This window comes from Rhinatrema bivittatum, chromosome 2 (genome assembly GCF_901001135.1).
Source record: "Rhinatrema bivittatum chromosome 2, aRhiBiv1.1, whole genome shotgun sequence".
Lineage (NCBI taxonomy): Eukaryota > Metazoa > Chordata > Amphibia > Gymnophiona > Rhinatrematidae > Rhinatrema > Rhinatrema bivittatum.
In genome coordinates, this window is record NC_042616.1 from 58,153,078 (window position 1) to 58,170,910 (window position 17,833).

The 17,833-nt window shown below is 46.0% G+C and overlaps 1 protein-coding gene across 8 annotated transcripts in view; it reads left to right on the forward strand.

The window, feature by feature from the left end:
- Positions 1-17,833, forward strand: part of CCM2 (CCM2 scaffold protein) — a 278,566-nt gene that overhangs the window by 146,142 nt on the left and 114,591 nt on the right. For 6 of the 8 annotated variants that reach the window (XM_029588207.1, XM_029588209.1, XM_029588213.1 and 3 more), the window contains one exon: positions 17,639-17,722. The exons of 1 other annotated variant lie outside the window; for it this stretch is intronic. In XM_029588207.1, coding sequence (XP_029444067.1) covers positions 17,639-17,722 — 84 coding nt within the window. Of the gene's footprint in view, positions 1-16,962; positions 17,025-17,638; positions 17,723-17,833 lie in introns of all 8 variants that reach the window. One more of the 8 variants, XM_029588215.1, reaches the window with a different exon arrangement.

The window sequence follows — 17,833 nt, forward strand, 5'->3', positions numbered from 1 at the left end:
ATCCTTTTTTCCACATTTCCTCTTGCTGTTGTAGCTTAGAGCGATGTTGGAGTCACAGTAACCATGTGTATGTTTATTGAATAAGGGTATTATCTCCAGGCAGTAGCCGTCATTCTGGCGAGCCACCCACTCTTTATTGACGGCCTCTTGATTTTATGGATCCACAGTGTTTATCCCACGCTCCTTTGAAGTCCTTCACAGTTCTGGTCTTCACCACTTCCTTCGGAAGGGCATTCCAGGCATCCACCACCCTCTCCGTGAAGAAATACTTCTTGACATTGGTTCTGAATCTTCCTCCCTGGAGCTTCAAATCGTGACCCCTGGTTCTGCTGATTTTTTTCCTATGGAAAAGGTTTGTTGTTGTCTTTGGATCATTAAAACCTTTCAAGTATCTGAAAGTCTGTATCATATCACCTCTGCTCCTCCTTTCCTCCAGGGTGTACATATTTAGATTCTTCAATCTCTCCTCATAAGTCATTTGATGAAGACCTTCCACCTTTTTGGTCACCCTTCTCTGGACCGCCTCCATCTTGTCTCTGTCTCTTCGGAGATACGGTCTCCAGAACTGAACACAATACTCCAGGTGAGGTCTCACCAAGGACCTGTACAAGGGGATAATCACTTCCCTTTTCTTACTCGATATTCCTCTCTCTATGCAGCCCAGCATTCTTCTGGCTTTAGCTATCGCCTTGTCACATTGTTTCGCCGACTTCAGATCATTAGACACCATCACCCCAAGGTCTCTCTCCTGCTCCGTGCACATCAGCCTTTCTCCCCCCATCGAATACAGTTCATTCGGATTTCCACTCCCCATATGCATGACTTTGCACTTCTTGGCATTGAATGTCAGCTGCCATGTCTTCGACCACTCTTCCATCTTCCTTAAATCCCGTCTCATTCTCTCCACTCCTTCCGGCGTGTCCACTCTGTTGCAGATCTTAGTGTCATCCGCAAAAAGACATACCTTACCTTCTATCCCTTCCGCAATGTCGCTCACAAAGATATTGAAAAGGACCGGTCCCAACACCGATCCCTGCGGTACACCGCTTAAAACCGCTCTCTCTTCAGAGAGAGTTCCATTTGGAACTTTGGAACTTGATTCCATTTGGAACTTGATTGGGTCATGACCATGGACAAAGAGCAGCCTAAGCCCTCCCAGTCCTTAGAGTACCTAAGGGTCCGATTCGACACCAAGCAGAACAAGATCTTCCTCCCTCGAGGAGAAGGAAAATGATGGACCAAGTGCATCGGTTGACTAACACAATATGCACCCCCAGGGTGTGGGACTATCTCCAGTTCCTCGGCCTCATGGCAACAATTCTGGAAGTAGTACAGTGGGCGAGGGCACACATGCGGCCTCTCCAACACTCCCTACTGTCATGCTGGAACCCACTGTCTCAAGACTGCTTGATTTGCCTCCACCATGGTATGCTCTTGGCTCCAGTGGTGGCTACAGGAATTTCACCTAAGCAGGAATTTCACCTAAGCAAGGGTTTAAGCCTTTCCCCACCAAGCTGGATTGTCCTTACGACGGACGTGAGCCTCAGAGGGTGGGCAGTAATGAAACGAGGAAGAGGCGAACTGGAACATAAACCGCCTGGAAGCATGAGATTAGCATACCTGCAGTTCAGTCACAGGCTCCAGGGGAAGCAATCTGCATGATGTCAGACAACGCAGCAACAGTTGCCTACATCAATCACCAGGGAGGAACCAAAAGCCACCAAGTGTCTCTGGGAGTAGACCTCCTTAAACTCCTCTGGGAGTTAAACCTACAAGGGATCTCGACCTCCCACATCACAAGAAAAGACAATGCCAGAGCAGACTTTCTCAGCAGGGAAAGCCTGGATCTGGGACAATTTCACATTGTCGACCAGAGCCTTCCAGATCCTAGTAGATCGCTGGGGCCTCCCATCCTTTGACCTACTGGCTACATCTCACAATGTGAAGGTTCCCCAGTTCTTCAGTCGCAGATTAGATCAGCGCACTCAAGGGATTGATGCCCTCATCAAGACCTGGCCAGAGGACTTATTGTGTACGCCTTCCCTCCGTGGCCGCTACTGGCCAAGATCATCATCTTTCTGGTGGCCCTGGATTGGCCCAGGCGCCCATGGTATGCAGACATGCGGAGGCTTCTTGTGGAGAGTCCCCTTTGCCTTCTCCACACAGGGACCTTCTCCAGCAATGTCTGATTCTTTACGAAGATCAAATTCTATTCTCTTACGGTCTGGCCCTTGAGAGGGCTTGCCTGACGAAGTGTGGATATTTGGCGGCCGTGATTGCCACATTGAACCACGTGCAGAAGTTCTCAACGTCCCTGGCGTACATACGGACCTGGAGAATATTTGAGGCCTGGTGCGAGGAGTGCGGGGTGTCCCCGCGAACAGCCAAGATATCCATGATCCTGGAATTTTTACAGAACAGCATGAACAAATGATTGTCCCTCAACTCCATGAAGGTCCAATTGGCAGCCCTCTCCTGCTTCAGGGCTGAAGCGAATGGAACCAATCTGTCGGTGTATCCGGACTTGGCCCATTTTCCTAAAAGGGGTTAAACAACTCCGACCACCCTTAAAGTGGCCAGTCCCCCTATGGAACTTCAATCTAGTATTGGCTTTCTTGCAGGGCCTTCCTTCAGACCACTGTGCAGTCTAATACTATGCCTATTAACACTAAAGACTGTATTCTTGGTGGCAATATGCTCAGCTCATCGCACCTCTGAGCTACAGGCGCTGTCTTGTCAGGAACCATTCCTTTGATTTACTCCAGGAACAATACAGCTTCGCACCGTCCCCTCCTTCTTACCAAAGATAGTCTCAGAGTTTCACCTGAACTCACCTGAGCAAATCCATCTCATTACTGTCCCCGGATAGACTCAAGGACACGGAAGACTACCGCTGCCTTCGCCATCTAAATGTCTGTGCACTTAGTGCGGTATCTGGAACGTTCAGTATCTGCACAAAACAGATCGATTGTTCTTTCTTCATGGGGGAAAAACAGGGCAAAGTGGCTTTGCAAGCTAACATAGCTCGCTGGATCAAGGAAGTAATCAAGGGGGCTTAAGTAGAGACAGGGAAGCCTTTACCCCTCCAGGTCATAGCTCATTTTACCAAGGCCCAGGCAGTATCCTAGGTGGGAGCTAAACCACTGTCTTCCGCCGACATCTGTCGAGCAGTGACGTGGTCCTCCTTACACACCTTCTCCAGGTTCTACCGCCTGGACGTCCAGGCCTGAGAGGACGCAGGCTTTATGAGGGAGGTGCTAACCGGACCGCGGGCAGCCTCCTGTCCCGTTCGGGAGTAGCTTTTGTACATCCCATTGGTCCTGCGTCCATCTGGCTACACGCTAGGAAATGGAAAAATTATTTACCTGATAATTTCGTTTTCCTTAGTGTAGACAGATGGACTCAGCATCCCGCCCATGAGGCAAATCTCGATTCCACGAGAGTGCAAATAAGCCATTGCCCTAACCCCAGATTAGGGCATCTATAGTATTGCTGGGACCCAATGCTTTCGTGGTTGAGTACAGTTACGGTCTCCAGTTTTTCAATCAAGTTTTAATCAAGTATTAGGTTGTATCCAAGTTCAAATTAAATTTTTCAGTAGTATATCCACAATGGCTTTGGAAGAGAATATTGAATGGCTGAGGTCACTGCAGGAGTATATCTAGGGTTTGAAACCTGACTCAGTCTCCATCTGCTAGCAGGGGAACACACAATCCCATTGATTCTGAGTCCATCTGTCTACACTGAGGAAAACAAAATTATCAGGTAAATAATTTCTCCTATGTATCCTGTGCCTGGGGGCATCACATGATGTCCAGAGATAGCACCTGCTTGTTACCATGACCTCAAAGGGAAAGCTGTTTTGACTGGAATTGATGGAGAAGCACTACAGTTCTCCTAGGTCAAGCAGGATGGTAGTCCTCATACATGGGTAACATATTCAGGTGGAGCCCAGCATGGAAAACTTTTGTCAAAGTTTCTAGGACTTTGACTGGCACACTTAACATGCCCAGCATGTCACTGTCCACCTGGGGTCCCCTTTCAGTCTTTTTCTTTCTGCAAAGTGTTTGCCTCGTGGTTGTGGAGCTCTGCTCTTTTCAGTTATTTCTCTGTACTTTCTGTGCCGGGTCCCCCTTCTCCCAGTCAGCGCTTCATTAGGGCAGTGTGGTAAGTGGGTTTTTTAAAAATTTTGTCCCCCCCTCCCTCCTCCTTGCGGTAGATTCCTGATAGTGCTGTCCCTCTGTGGCTGCCGGTCATTGACCGCTCACCAGCAGTTTTTTTTCATGGCTGCTTCGGGTTTTCGCTGATGCCCCCAGTGCTCGCGGACCATTTCCATGACGGATCCGCATGAGGTCTGTATCTCTTCCTGGGGGCGTCGCACAATGTCTGGGGGTGCCATCTATGTGATCAAATGACCCCAAGGGTAGTCGGCCTCATTTAGGCAAAATGGAGAAGCTCTTCGGATCCAGGAAATCTGATCCTCCAACTCTGGCATTGGGCAACTCGACTCCCAGGGGCCATGGGGAACCGCTGGACTTGAGTACATCAGTGTCTGCTCCCCATTCGAGACCTTCACGGGAATGAGGGGCCAAGGATAGGCCCTCTTCGGTATCGTTGTGCTCCAGGACCTCTGGTTCGTCTCCATCTTTGGCACTAGGAAAAGACTGGGCCCAGCACCATGGGAAACCTCAAACATTGACACTGGTCACCGGACTCTATGTGGCATCTATGATCCTTAGAGAGATGATACTTCGGAGTCTTCTTCACAGGACTCCGTAGACCTTTCCTCAGATCCATCTCCTCCAGATGAGAGGCATCTGTCCCCGCCGGAGGATCTGATCTTTGCGGCCTTTGTGCAGGCGATGGCTGAGTCCATTTCTTTCCAGCTCCTTACAGAGGAGGATGCCTGCCATAAGATGCTGGATGTTCTCCAGTTCATTGATGCCCCAAAGGAGATCTTGGCTATCCTCATCCATGACATTTTTAAGGAATTACTTCTCAGGATGTGGGAGCACCCAGTCTCTGTGCCTCCGGTGAGCCTAGGAGACAGACTCAGTCTACTGGGTTCAACCAGCCTTGGGACTTGGTGTCAGCTCCTGCACCAGTCGTTTGTGGTGGAATCTGCCCTCAAGAAGGCCAAGCGTTCCTGTACACACACGTCTGCACCTCCGGAATGGGAGCACCGGGCATCGGATGCCCTAGGTAGGATGGTATACCAAAGTGTGATGTTGATCACTGGGATTGCCGCTTACCAACTGTACATGACCCTATACACTCATAACCTCTGGAAGCAGGGTCAGGAGTTAGCTGAACACTTCACCCCAGCAGCAGCAGGAAGCCTTCTTGGCAGTGGCCCAGCAAGGCTTGGAGTGTGGCAAACACGAGGTGCATTCCACTAAGGATGTGTTTGGACAGTGGTTAGGGTGGTGGCAGCAGGCTTTGGGACCCATAGAATGGCATGGCTCCGAGCATTGGACCTCTGGCCAGAGGTCCAGGATAAGCTCACGGACCTCCCGTGTACTGGAAAGAACCTGTTGAGAGAGTTCGAGATGCCATGGCTCAACTGAAAAATCATCATGAGACCCTCCAGCATCTCCCCGCCAGTACCTGGGACCCTTCATCCTCTGTCAGGAGGTCCTTCTATCGCCAAAGGAAATACTATACTCTAGCCTCGCATGCTCCTATGCTGTGAACAGGTTCTAGGGGCCGCTCTAGACAGCAGCAGACCCCCAGGACTCAGCTAGCTCTCCAGCAAAGCCCCGCTATGGGGTTTTGACTGGCTCTGAGGGAGCATAAGCCCCATGACTGTATCCTCGACATTAGGGCCCAACTACAGTCCTTTCAGGACTGGTGAGTCCTATCCATCATCCATCGAGGGTACCGGTTAACTTTCAGTATGTCCCCGCAGACACTCCCTCCCCCCTATGGGCTGGGGGGTGCATGTAGATGGTCTCCGCATGCAAGGTCGCTGGTCTGCTTGAGAGGCTCCATATCAGATCAACTTCTTGGAACTTTGAGCCATCAGGTATGCGCTCTGTCAGTCTGGATCAGGACCACTCGAATGGATAGATCCTGAAACACCCAATCTGGTTGCAGTGTGGTACATCAACGATCAGGGAGGTTGCAGATTGCTCCTCCTCTGTCAGGAGACTGTCCAGATTTGGGCCTGGGCTCAGTCCCAAAGAATCCTACTACAGGCCATAAACCTGGCCAGAATGGAGAATGTAGTAGCAGATCAGCTGAGTCGAGCATTCCACTCCCCACCAGTGGTCCCTGAATCAAACAGTGGCAGATTGCATTTTCCACCTGTTTGGGGGAGGGGAAGGAGGATTCCAGAGGTGGACCATTTTGCCTCTCCTTGTAACAACAAGGTGAGCACCTTTGTGTTCCCTGTACAGGGAGTCCAAAAAGCCAACTTTAGATGCCATTGGGACATGGGCCTTCTTTGAGTATCCTCTGCTTCCACTGGTGTTGAAGACTCTCCTGAAGCTCCGACAGGATAGGGAGGACCATGATGCTCATCGTGCCCCCCCCCCCCTTTTCCTGGTGGCAGAGACAGATTTGTTCCCAAACCTCTCGGATCTCTCGATCAGGGAACCAATCAGTCTGGGGACCTTCTCTGACCTGATCACAAAGGATCAGGGCAGGCTGCAACATCCCAACCTCTGAGCACTGTCTCTGACAGCCTGGATGTTGAAAGGTTAGTTCTGTGGCATCTTGACCTCTCTGGCGACGTGTCTTGGATCCTGATAGCTTCTCGAAAGCCTTCCACCAGGAAGTCGTGAACTCTGAAGTGGAGGAGGTTTTTGGTATAGTGTAAGTCATGGCGTGGATCCATTCTCCTGTCCCACTCTGAAAATATTAAACTGTTTATCCTTTTTTTATGCTGGTCTGGAGACCAACTCTGTCAGATTATACTTCAGTGCTATCAGAGCCTACCACTACTTAGTTGATGGTTCGCTGGTCTCTATGCAACCTGTGGTAAACCGGTTCATGTGGGGTCTGCTTCAGCTGAAGCCTTCCCTGTGGCCTCCTGTTGTCCTGGGATCTCAACGTGGTTCTGGCTCATCTCGTGCGAGATCCTTTCGAGCCGCCACGCTCCTGTGATCTGAAGTACCTGACATGGAAAGTTATCTTCTTGGTTGCAGTTACTTCAGCACGCAGAGTCAATGAGCTTCAGGCGTTGGTTAACATACACAATTACACCCTACACAATTTTTTCATGACAGGGTGGTTCTGCGCACTCACCCTAAATTTCTACCTAAGCTGATGACTGATTTTCATTTCAATCGGTCCATTGTCCTGCCTACGTATTTTCCCAGGCTGCATTCTCACCAAGGCAAATGGGCTCTGCACAGCTTGGACTCCAGAAGGTCCTTGGCCTTCTACCTTGAGCGGATAGCAGGCCACAGACAGTCCACATGACTCTTCATTTCATTCAGTAAGAATAGATTTGAAGTTGCGGTCACCAAGTATACCTTATCCAATTGGCTGGCAGATTGTATTTCCTTCTGCTATGTGCAGGCGGGCCTTCAGCTTGGAGGCCACATCAAGGCTCATTCCGTCCAGGGCCATGTGAGCATTGGTAGCTGACTTGCGAGCTGTCCCCGTTGCCGAGATCTGCAGGACTGCGACGTGGAATTTTCTCCACACTTTCGCTGCCCAAGATTGTTTGGATAGAGATGGCCATAGTGACAGCAGCTTTTGTCAGGCTGTCCTGTGGAACCTCTTATGTAAAAGCACCTAACTCTTCCTACCTGCTCCCTCTCTGCCAACTCCTCTCCTCTCCAATCTAAATCTTATCTTTTACCTATATGCAGATGATGTACAAATCCTTCTACCGATCACAGAATCAGTAAACAAAACTCTTGCTTTCTGGGATACCTGCCTTGAGTCTATAAACAGCCTTCTATCAAGCCTCAACTTGATCCTGAACACTAACAAAACTGAACTCCTACTCATCTCGCACGACGGAAATATCTCACGGCCCAACCTACATTCCACAACCCTCCCCACCTTCTCCCCCCAAGTCAGAAACTTAGGAGTCATCTTCGATAAACAACTGAGCTTCAAAGGTTTCATAAACAACACGACTAAGGACTGGTTTTTTCAAACTTCAAGTACTGAAACGATTGAGACCTCTCCTTCACTTCCACGACTTCCGTTCTTTTTTTCCAGGCAATCATCTTCTCAAAAGTAGATTACTGTAACTCTCTTTTGATCGGCCTACCTGCAGTATCCATCAAACCACTACAGATGCTGCAAAATGCAGCAGCCAGAATTCTTACCAGGACTAAAAAAAGTGACCACATTACTCCCATCTTGAAGAACCTCCACTGGCTCCCAATCAAATACAGAATCTGGTACAAAGTTCTCACCATTACTCACAAAGCTCTACACAATATCACCCCACTAGAACTCATGATCCCTCTCCGACCTCACTTACCATCCAGGCCAGTAAGAGCAGCATATAAGGACACCCTCATGGTCCCCCCTTTAAAAACTTCATTAATTAAGAGAGCCATCTCAGCCTCTGGACCAATACATTGGAATTCTCTTCCACCAGACCTCAGGCTGGAACATTGCCCGGTCACATTTAAGAAAAGACTCAAAACCTGGCTGTTCAAGCAGGCCTTTGCTGAATCATACGCCAGATGATCTTAAATCAACTCTATCACCAGTAACTCATTGACTCTTGCCTGCTTTCTCTCGATTCAGTCAAATGCTATATGTCCTACTTTAGCCCCAATTCCCAAGGCCCTTTGCCAATACCATGGTCTTAACCTAACCATTCTCTACCAGCCATGTATCATAGTTCATTATATATATATATACCCTGGTTTGTTTCAACAGTTTCATGATCCTAGTTCTGTATTCCTCTGTTTTATGTAATTGCACTATTTGAGGCACTGTTATTGTTATTATGTAAACTGTTTGATTTGTAATCCTGTTACAAGAAATTCGGTATATAAAACTGTTAAATAAATAAATACCTAGGGCCCTTTTTTCAGGTCAGGCTGACTCGCTCTGTTTTTCCATAGCATCGCAGTTATTGTGCCTGTTGGCACCAAGTTCGGTGTCTGCGAATTTACTAGAATTTGGGAGCAGCCTGTAGCTTGGTATTCATCCATGTATTTTATTTATTTATTTTATTTAACAGCTTTTCTATACCGACATTAGAATGCACATCATATTGGTTTACATCTCAACAGTAGGTGGAAAATACAATGAACAGGGGTGGGAGAGGGACAACAGTAGAAACTTGAGGGCAGGAGGCTCTAGGGGGAGCCTGAAAATTGAACTAGAGAAGTAACAATAACTCTAGAGGTAACATATTTACATGATGCAAATTACTTGGAGTGAGTCAAAGATAACGGAGAAGAGGGTGAGAGAGGTACGTGGAGTTAGTCTGGAAATGCCTGGTGGAAGAGCCAAGTCTTTAGCATTTTCCTGAATTTAGTATGGCAAGGCTCCAGGCAGAGGTTTGTGGGTAGGGCATTCCAGTGAGTTGGGCTAGCAATTGAGAGAGCACGGTCCCTTGTTGCTGTGAGACGGGCCTTCTTGAGGGGTGGGACTTCTAGGGTGCCTTTGAGATTTGCTCTAGTGGGGCGGGTGGATTGTGTGGATCAGAGCGGTTCGCTGAGCCAAGAGGAATTATTTGTGGATGGATTTGTGTATGATAGTGAGAGTTTTGAATAGGATGCGTGATGGGATGGGGAGCCAGTGGAGGTCTTTGAGGATGGGGGTTATGTGGTCTGATTTGCGTGCGTTCATGATTATCCTTGCAGTGGCATTCTGTAGTATTTGGAGGGGTTTAATGGAGTAAGGAAGGCGAAGGTACAAGGAATTGCAGTAATCCAGCTTGGATGATAGGGTGGATTGAATGACAGTTCTGAGATCGTGTGTGTGGAGGAGTGGCTTCAGCTTTTTTATAACATTGAGCTTGTAAAAGCCTTCTTTTAGGACTGAGTTAATGTGGCTTTTTTTAGGTTTAGATGTGGATCAATTAGAACGCCAAGGTTTCGTACAGGAGGCTGTGAAGTGAGGGTGGTGGCTGTAGGGTTGTTGGGAGGAGAGAGCTTAAGGGTTTAGTGGTTGTGGATGAGGAGAAGCTCAGTTTTTGAGGAATTGAGGGCAAGTTGTAGGGAGGTGAGTCGTGAGTTTATGGATACAAGGCATTTCTCCCAGAAAATTAGTGTTGTAGATAATAATTCACGGATAGAGATGATGATTTGTACATTATCTGCATAGATGTAGAAATTGAGGCCAAGGTCAGATAGATGATGGCAGAGGGGCAGGAGGTCGATGTTGAAAAGAGTGCATGATAGGGAGGAGCCTTGGGGCACTCCTTGGGTGAGGGTGAAGTGTGTGGATTCTGAGTTGCCAAGTTTAACAGAGAAATGTCTGTTAGCCAGGTAGGATTTGAACCAGAGTAGGGCTATGCCAGAAATACCAATGTCAGCCAAGTGGGAAATGAGGAGGTTGTGGCTAATCGTATCAAAGGCTGCAGAGATGTCGAGGAAGGCAATGAGAAAGCTATGACCGTGGTCAAGGCCAGTGAGGAGGGCATCGGTGAGGGATAGTAGAAGGGTTTCTGTGCTCAGGTTCTTACGGAAGCCAAATTGTGAGGAGTGAAGAATGTTGTTGTCTTCAAGATAGTCCATAAGCTGGGTGTTCACCACCTTTTCCATGATTTTGGCGATGAGGGGGAGATTTGAGATGGGATGGTAGTTGGCCGGGTCTTTAGGGTCAAGAGATGGTTTTTTGATCAGGGGTTTGACGACTGCATGTTTTAGGGAATTGGGAACTGAGCCAGCGGATAGGGAGCTGTTAATGATGTCTGCTAGGGGTTTGGCAATGATGTTGGGGATGGTATCGGATGGATGGGATGCGGGCTTGATTTTTTTGAGAATGGACTCAATTTCCTTGGAGGAGGTGAGGTGGTTGGTGTGGAGTGAGTTGTTGGGGGAGGTGTGGTGGTTGCTGGGCATGGGAGTGGTGGTGGGAGAGGGAGAGAACCTGAGGAGTATGTTTGTTGTTTTGTTATGGAAGAATTGAGCGAGTTCTTCACATTTTGTGCTGGCTTCTTCGTCGGCGATGAGAGGGGCGGGGGCTTTGGTGAGGGCAGTGACATATGAGAAGAGGGCTTTGGGGTTATAAATATATTGATGCATTTTGGCAGCGTAGTAGTCACGTTTGGTTTTTTGAATGGCAAGGCGGTGTGTGTAAGAATGATTTGTAGGCGGTGGAGTGTTGTTGGGTTGGGTCTTTATGCCAGGCTCTCTCTTTAAGGTTGATTTTCATATGGTGCAGTTCTGTGGTGTACCATGGTTTGTTGTGTATAAGGACTACCATCATGCTTGCCCTAGGAGAAAGCAGAGTTTACCTGTAACAGGTGTTCTCCTAGGACAGCAGGATGTTAGTTCTCAAGAAACCCATCCGCCACCCTGTGGAGTTGGGTTTATCCTTAGTTTATTATTTTTTTGTAATGCTATGTTATGAGACTGAAAGGGGACCTCGTATGGATAGTGGCATATGCTGGGCATTCTCAGTATGCCAGTCAAAGCACTAGAAACCTTGACACAAGTTTTCCATGCAGGCTGTATTTGATGATGTTACCCATGTGTGAGGACTAACATCCTGCTGTCCTAGAACACCTGTTGCAGATAAGCAACTCTGCTGTATCAGCAGTCCAGTGAATTGTAGGCATCAATATCGAAGGATTCCAGAGCTGCAAAAGTTGAGGATGCATTAGCATTGGAGGGCCCCCCTCCCACTACGTCCCTCGATATCAAGTATTGATAAAGCCCTGAAGGACAGGCCCTCATCTAGCTCTTCCAGATCGAAGAAGGCAAGGGGTTCTGCCTCTTTGACACTGGCATCAAGAGAAGTCTAAGAAGCATCGGCTTGATCTCCTTTGATGCACAATGCCAGGAGCAGGTATGGTCCAGCTCTAGCTTAAAACCCACAGAAGTCGTCCCATAGAAACAAGAGCTCATCCTCACCAATGGCCTGGGAACCATGCTAGTCTCCAAAGATCTAGATGTCCTCCAATGATGCATGCTTGGTTCCCAACAAGATGTGTCCACCCCTCCTGCCTACCAGTCAGTGTTGACATTAGCTCTCTTCAAGGAGGAGTTGGACAAGACCCAACAGGCCTTGGACAAGGCTCTTTGAGGCCTCTGTACTCAAGCATTGAGACAGTACAGGCCAGTGTCAAGCAGTTTGAGTCCCTCTAGTTGCCCAATGGCTTTGCACTGGCATCAGTGATTCTGAAGAGGAATCAGGATCTGTCTGCCGCCTAGACGGTGATCTCCAGTCAGGAGAGGAAGCTTCCCTGGAGTACTAGAGCTCCCTGGGATCCATGTCAAAACAAACAAGTGCACCCCCCTCTGAGGCCTTGTTTATGGATCTTCACCATCAGCCTGCCAGTTGGGGTCTGACTCCAAATTCTCTTGGGGAAATGGTTATAGATCATACGAGGCCTATGAAGAGGAGGAATCAATGGGTCTCCCCTCCATCCCCTCTCCTTCCTCAAAGAGAAGAAAGTTCCCTCCTGAGGTCCTCTTCTTCCCTGGATTATATTTGAAAATGGTGTAAGACTTTCCATTTACTTTGCTGACAGAGGATGAAACCAGTTTGTGGCAGTCCCAGTCCACAATATCTTTCAGGAGGTACAGATGAGGATTGCTTGAGTTTAGAGATGAATGTAGAGAAGTTGACCCTCACGTTCATCAGAGCTTGGATAAACTCATTGCAGGAAAGAGCATTCCTGTCTTCCAGCCAAGCAAACACAATGGCATCGCTTATCCTCACATTACTATCCTCCCCACGTTCAACAGCCAAGAGTCTCCTCGTGGTCCTGGGTCATATGGCAGTGACTATCCTTGTGATTCCGCTGATCCAGCTTCATATCCACTGACTCCAGTGGGGCCTACGTACCCAATGGGACCAACTAACTTAACCTCTATCATCTGTGGTAATGAAATGTTGGTGGTTATGCCCATGAGTCTTCGGATGGGATCTCTGCTTTGCTCGTCAACCTACCGAGTGATACTAGTGATGAATGTATGCACCAGAGGATGAGGTGCTAATGCCAGAATCTTTCGATCCCAGGGCACCTGCTCTCTTCAGGAAAGTTATTTTCAATCAACTTGAGGGCGTTGAGAGCAATCAGACACATGCTATCGGCATTTGCGTATCTTCTTCGGGGGAAAAGGCATCCTAATTCAATCCAGCAACCAAGTTGCCATGCTTACATCAACAAGCAGGGAGCAATGGGATCATGGCCTCTCTTCCAGGAAGCCTGAAAAATCTAGAATTGGGCAAAAAGAAATCAAGGTGTCCTACAGGCCACTTATCTGCAGGGCATTTCCAACATGCTGGCAGATCGACTCAGCAGAGTCTTTCAGCCACATAAGTGGTCTGTAAAGCAGTGGGTGAATAACTGTTCAGCTTATGGGATCTGCCATCAATGGATCTGTTCACATTACAACAGAACACACAACTAATCAGTTTTGCTCAGTTTTGCCAAACAATCTGATTAACTCTGTAAATTTTCCTTCTTGACTGGGGGCAAAGCTTTATGTATGATTTTCCATCAATTCTGCATCTTGCAAAGATGGTGCAGAAAGTTCTACGGGGCTGCACTTGGCAGTTCCTTTTAGCCCCTGCATGGCTCAGACAGATTTGGTAATCATATTTCTTATAACTTTCAAGCAGTTCTTCCATATATCTGGGAACAGACCCTGCATTATTAATTCAGGATGCTCGGAAGCTTTTTCATCCCAATCTACTGGCCATCAACTTTACACCTTGGATGTTGAGCCTTCAGTCATCGCAGATCTCGATTTGCTTACAGAAATTGTGTGCATACTACTCTTGTCTAGAAAGCCTTCAATTTGAAGAAATTATGGACTAGGTAATCCAAGTGATGCCATCAGAATGCTTTAGACCTATTTTCATGCAAGCCCAAGCAACTGCTGAAATATTTACTCCACCCTTCCGACTCTGGTCTCTCAACCTCTTTGGTGTGTGTACACCTTGGCGCTATAGTGGCTTACCAAATAAGTGGATAGAAAACCATTCTCTGCTCATCAGCTGATATCTTGTTTTATGACAGGTTTATGGCATGTGAAGCCCCCAGAACAAAAACTACCTGTTCCACAGAACCTGAATGTGGTTCTTATCAACTGATGGAACTTCTCTTTGAGCCATTGGAGTCAGCTTCTCTTACATTCTTAACATGAAATGTGGTGTTACTCGTCACTGTGACTTCAGCTATAAAAGTCACTGAGCTCCAGTATCTTCCGTACAAGCAGGTCTCTGTATTCACCTGAAGTTTCTACCAAAGATATCTGCTTTCCATATCTATCAATCCATCGTACTACCTTCTTTCCTATGCATTAAGGTGAAAAACTCCTCTTTAGGCTGTAAAAGAGCTTTAGCATATAACACAAAATTCAACAGCATAGTCAAACCTCTTAGGTGTTTGTCAACAAACTAGGAGTAGCAGTCGCCAAGTGCACTTTATCTAACTGGTTGGTTCAGTGTGTTCATACCCTTGACTTGCAGGGTAGCAAGTCATGGATTCTGTAAAGGCTCATTAAGTGAGAGCCATGGTTTCTTCCATTTCTCATCTTCGAGAGGTATGCATTGAGAATATTTGCAAAGCTGCAACTTGGTCTTCGGTTCATACCTTATTTATTTATTTATTTATTTCGGATTTTTATATACCGACATTCTCAATACAAGTATCGAATCAGGTCGGTTTACATATAACAAAACTTTCGCACAAAAGGCGTTACATGGAACAGCGTTTCTTAACATATAACGTATAACATATTGCATTTAGCATATAACCTATAACATATGGATATTAATAATAGATTAAATTAAATATTACATAGATAATAATAATAATAATAGTAACTCGTCAACAGGACGTAGGTGAATGCTCGGCATGATTATAGCGAGAATAAATATCTAGAAAAAAATTAAAGGGTAGACTAAATTGAGATTTGAGGGTACACAGACCATGTTGATGTGCAAAGTATGCGAGAAATCCATGAGTTAAGGAAGACAGATGAATCAGAGAAGAAGTCTTTAAGAAGTCTTTAAGAAGTCTTTAAGAAGTCTTTAAGAAGTCTTTAAGGTGAGAAGTTCAGATCCGACGTAGTTGAGTCTTGAAGGGGGGTAAAGGTGAAACTGGATCTGGTGTTGAGCTATTTTTCTTTTGGCCGGTGTCTAAGTAAACTTGTGATTCTGTATATGTTTGCCTGAAAAGCCACGTTTTTAGATTTTTCTTAAAAGTTAGATGGCAGGTCTCTTGGCGTAGATCTGGCGGAAGTGAGTTCCAGAGTGTGGGTCCGGCTGTTGAGAGTGCTCGTTTTGTTAATGTGGTTTTGATCGGGGGAGCATATAAGGAACCTTTGTAGTTGTGCCTGATGGGTCTTTGAGATGTGTGAAGGCGGAGAAGCGAATTTAGATTTAGGTGGGCGATGCCCATTATGTCCTTGTGGATCATTGATAGAGTCTTGTAGGTGATTCTAGCTTTTATAGGAAGCCAGTGTAGGCTGTGAAGAATAGGTGTTATGTGGGCTCTTTTATTAGTGTTGGTGAGTAGCCTTGCTGCTGCATTCTGCACCATCTGTAATGGTCTGGTGGATAAAGCTGGGAGACCTAGCAGTAGAGAGTTGCAGTAGTCCAGCTTAGACAGAATTAAAGACTGGACTACTAGTCGGAAGTCGCTGAAGTGAAGAAGAGGTTTGAGATTTTTCAGCACTTGGAGTTTGTAATAGCATTCTTTAGTTGTGTTGGTTATAAAGGATTTTAGGTTAAATTTGTTGTCAAGACGCACCCCCAGGTCTCTGACGGAGGTGGAGAGGTTAGTGATTGGATTTGAGAATTGAGTTACGCTTTGAAAGTTGGTAAGGGTGTGATTTTCGTCTGGTGAGATGATGAGGATTTCTGTCTTGTTTGGGTTAAGTATGAGGTTCAAGCTGGATAGGAGAGAGTTGATGGTTTGTCAGCAGATATTCCAATGCGCCCAAGTTTTTTGTAGTGATTCTGTGATTCTTCACATCCCATTAGTGATTCTTCACATCCCATTAGTGTCTTGATTAACCTCTCAAAGACTGACAGTAAATTTGGACTAGCACTTTGTATAATCTGTTCCTGCTATAGCCCACGTTCCATGGTGGGGTCCAGGTTACTTACTAAGTAAATGCTCCACTGCAACCCTCAGCTTGTAGTGGTCAATTCAGCCTGCTTATTGACAGAAAAAGCAAGTTTGCTTAGCATAACTGGTGTTTTCCATAAATAGGAAGAATTAGCCCTGGAATACCCACCTGCCTCCCTGGAGAGTTGACTACATAGCTAGATTTAGCTCTGATACTGACTGAGGAGGCTTACAAAGTAATGCCTGCATGGGAACTCCCACACATGCTCAGTAGAGCTCAAAGCTCTAATATCTTGGCGAGACTAGTCTGTTCAGTGCCGTGGGATGACGTCACCCACATGTAATGGGTAATTCATCCTATCTACGGAGAACATAGTTTACAGTAAGCAAACTTGCTTTCTACTTTATATGCTGCTTATCTTATTGCTAGGTATCCTCCCTATACTTTTGAAAACAGTGTCACTATATATTGCTTCCTAAACAGTTTTGAATTATTCAGTTCCCAGTTTTGTTATTTCTCTTTCCCTCTCAACCCAGATATATGTATTGAATTCACATCTTTCTTTGTAATCATCTTGAAAATTTCCTAAGTAAAGTTAAATATTAAGTGAAACAAATAATGTTTTTTAACTATTGGTTTTAAGGTTGTATGTCAGTATGTGTTCCGTGTTCTGTTTTAAAGAGATAGAAGATAGGTTTTGCCCTCATAACAAAAACACATTTTTTTGTAAGTGTTCATCTATTGGTAGTCAGTATCTTGTTTTTCCCTTTTTCATTTAAAGACAACCCTGAGGTAGACAGTCCAACAGTGTGGCGCATTGTAGCTGCTTGTCATCAGAGAAAGGTAATTGCTTACCTGCCAGGGAAATATTTAGCACATACTGAGAGCTTTGAGAAAGCACTTAGTCCTTCAACTATTCTCAAAGGTCACATGATCCATCTGATATATTCTACAGTTAATTAGAAAAATTGCAGGTTAGCATTTACCTTTTAGCATCTGCTCTTCTGGGAGCACTGGGGTATTTTAATTTGTCTATGCTTTAACTGAGAGCCTCATGCAATTTAGCAGTTAAGCCAGGAAGTCTATTCAGAGCACACTTCCTGTACTCAGGAGGACATTTCTAGAATGAAAAAGAAATGTAGATAGAGCCATTTTGGCATAACACATCAATTGCCAAATTCCGGGTTTGTGATCACACTGGAAATAATGAACCAGTAGTGATGATGCTTCCATCTAACTGCAATCAAGTTTTGGTGGAGCTACTTTCTTTAAATATACTCGTTGGGTGTCAGTACAGGTGAGTTAAGAATGGTCCATTCTTGTAAAAACTCTAGCTGAAAATTAACTTTGCTATGAAAATTAGAATGTGAGGATCCCTTTTGGAAATAGCCCATTAAGTTGTAAAAATGGACTCTGTCAGATGTTATAGATGACCTTTTTCTTCTTTCTCTGCCCAGTATTTAGGCCAACTAACATCCATTCCTGGGTACCTGAACCCCTCCAGCCGGACTGAAATATTACATTTAATAGACAATGCAAAGGTGAGTATTCTACCAGCTTTCACTATTTATAGAACTCCACTATGCAATCAAGCTAGTGAGCTGACTCAGTAAATCATGTAATTGTAACATTTACACATTCATCAAAGCATA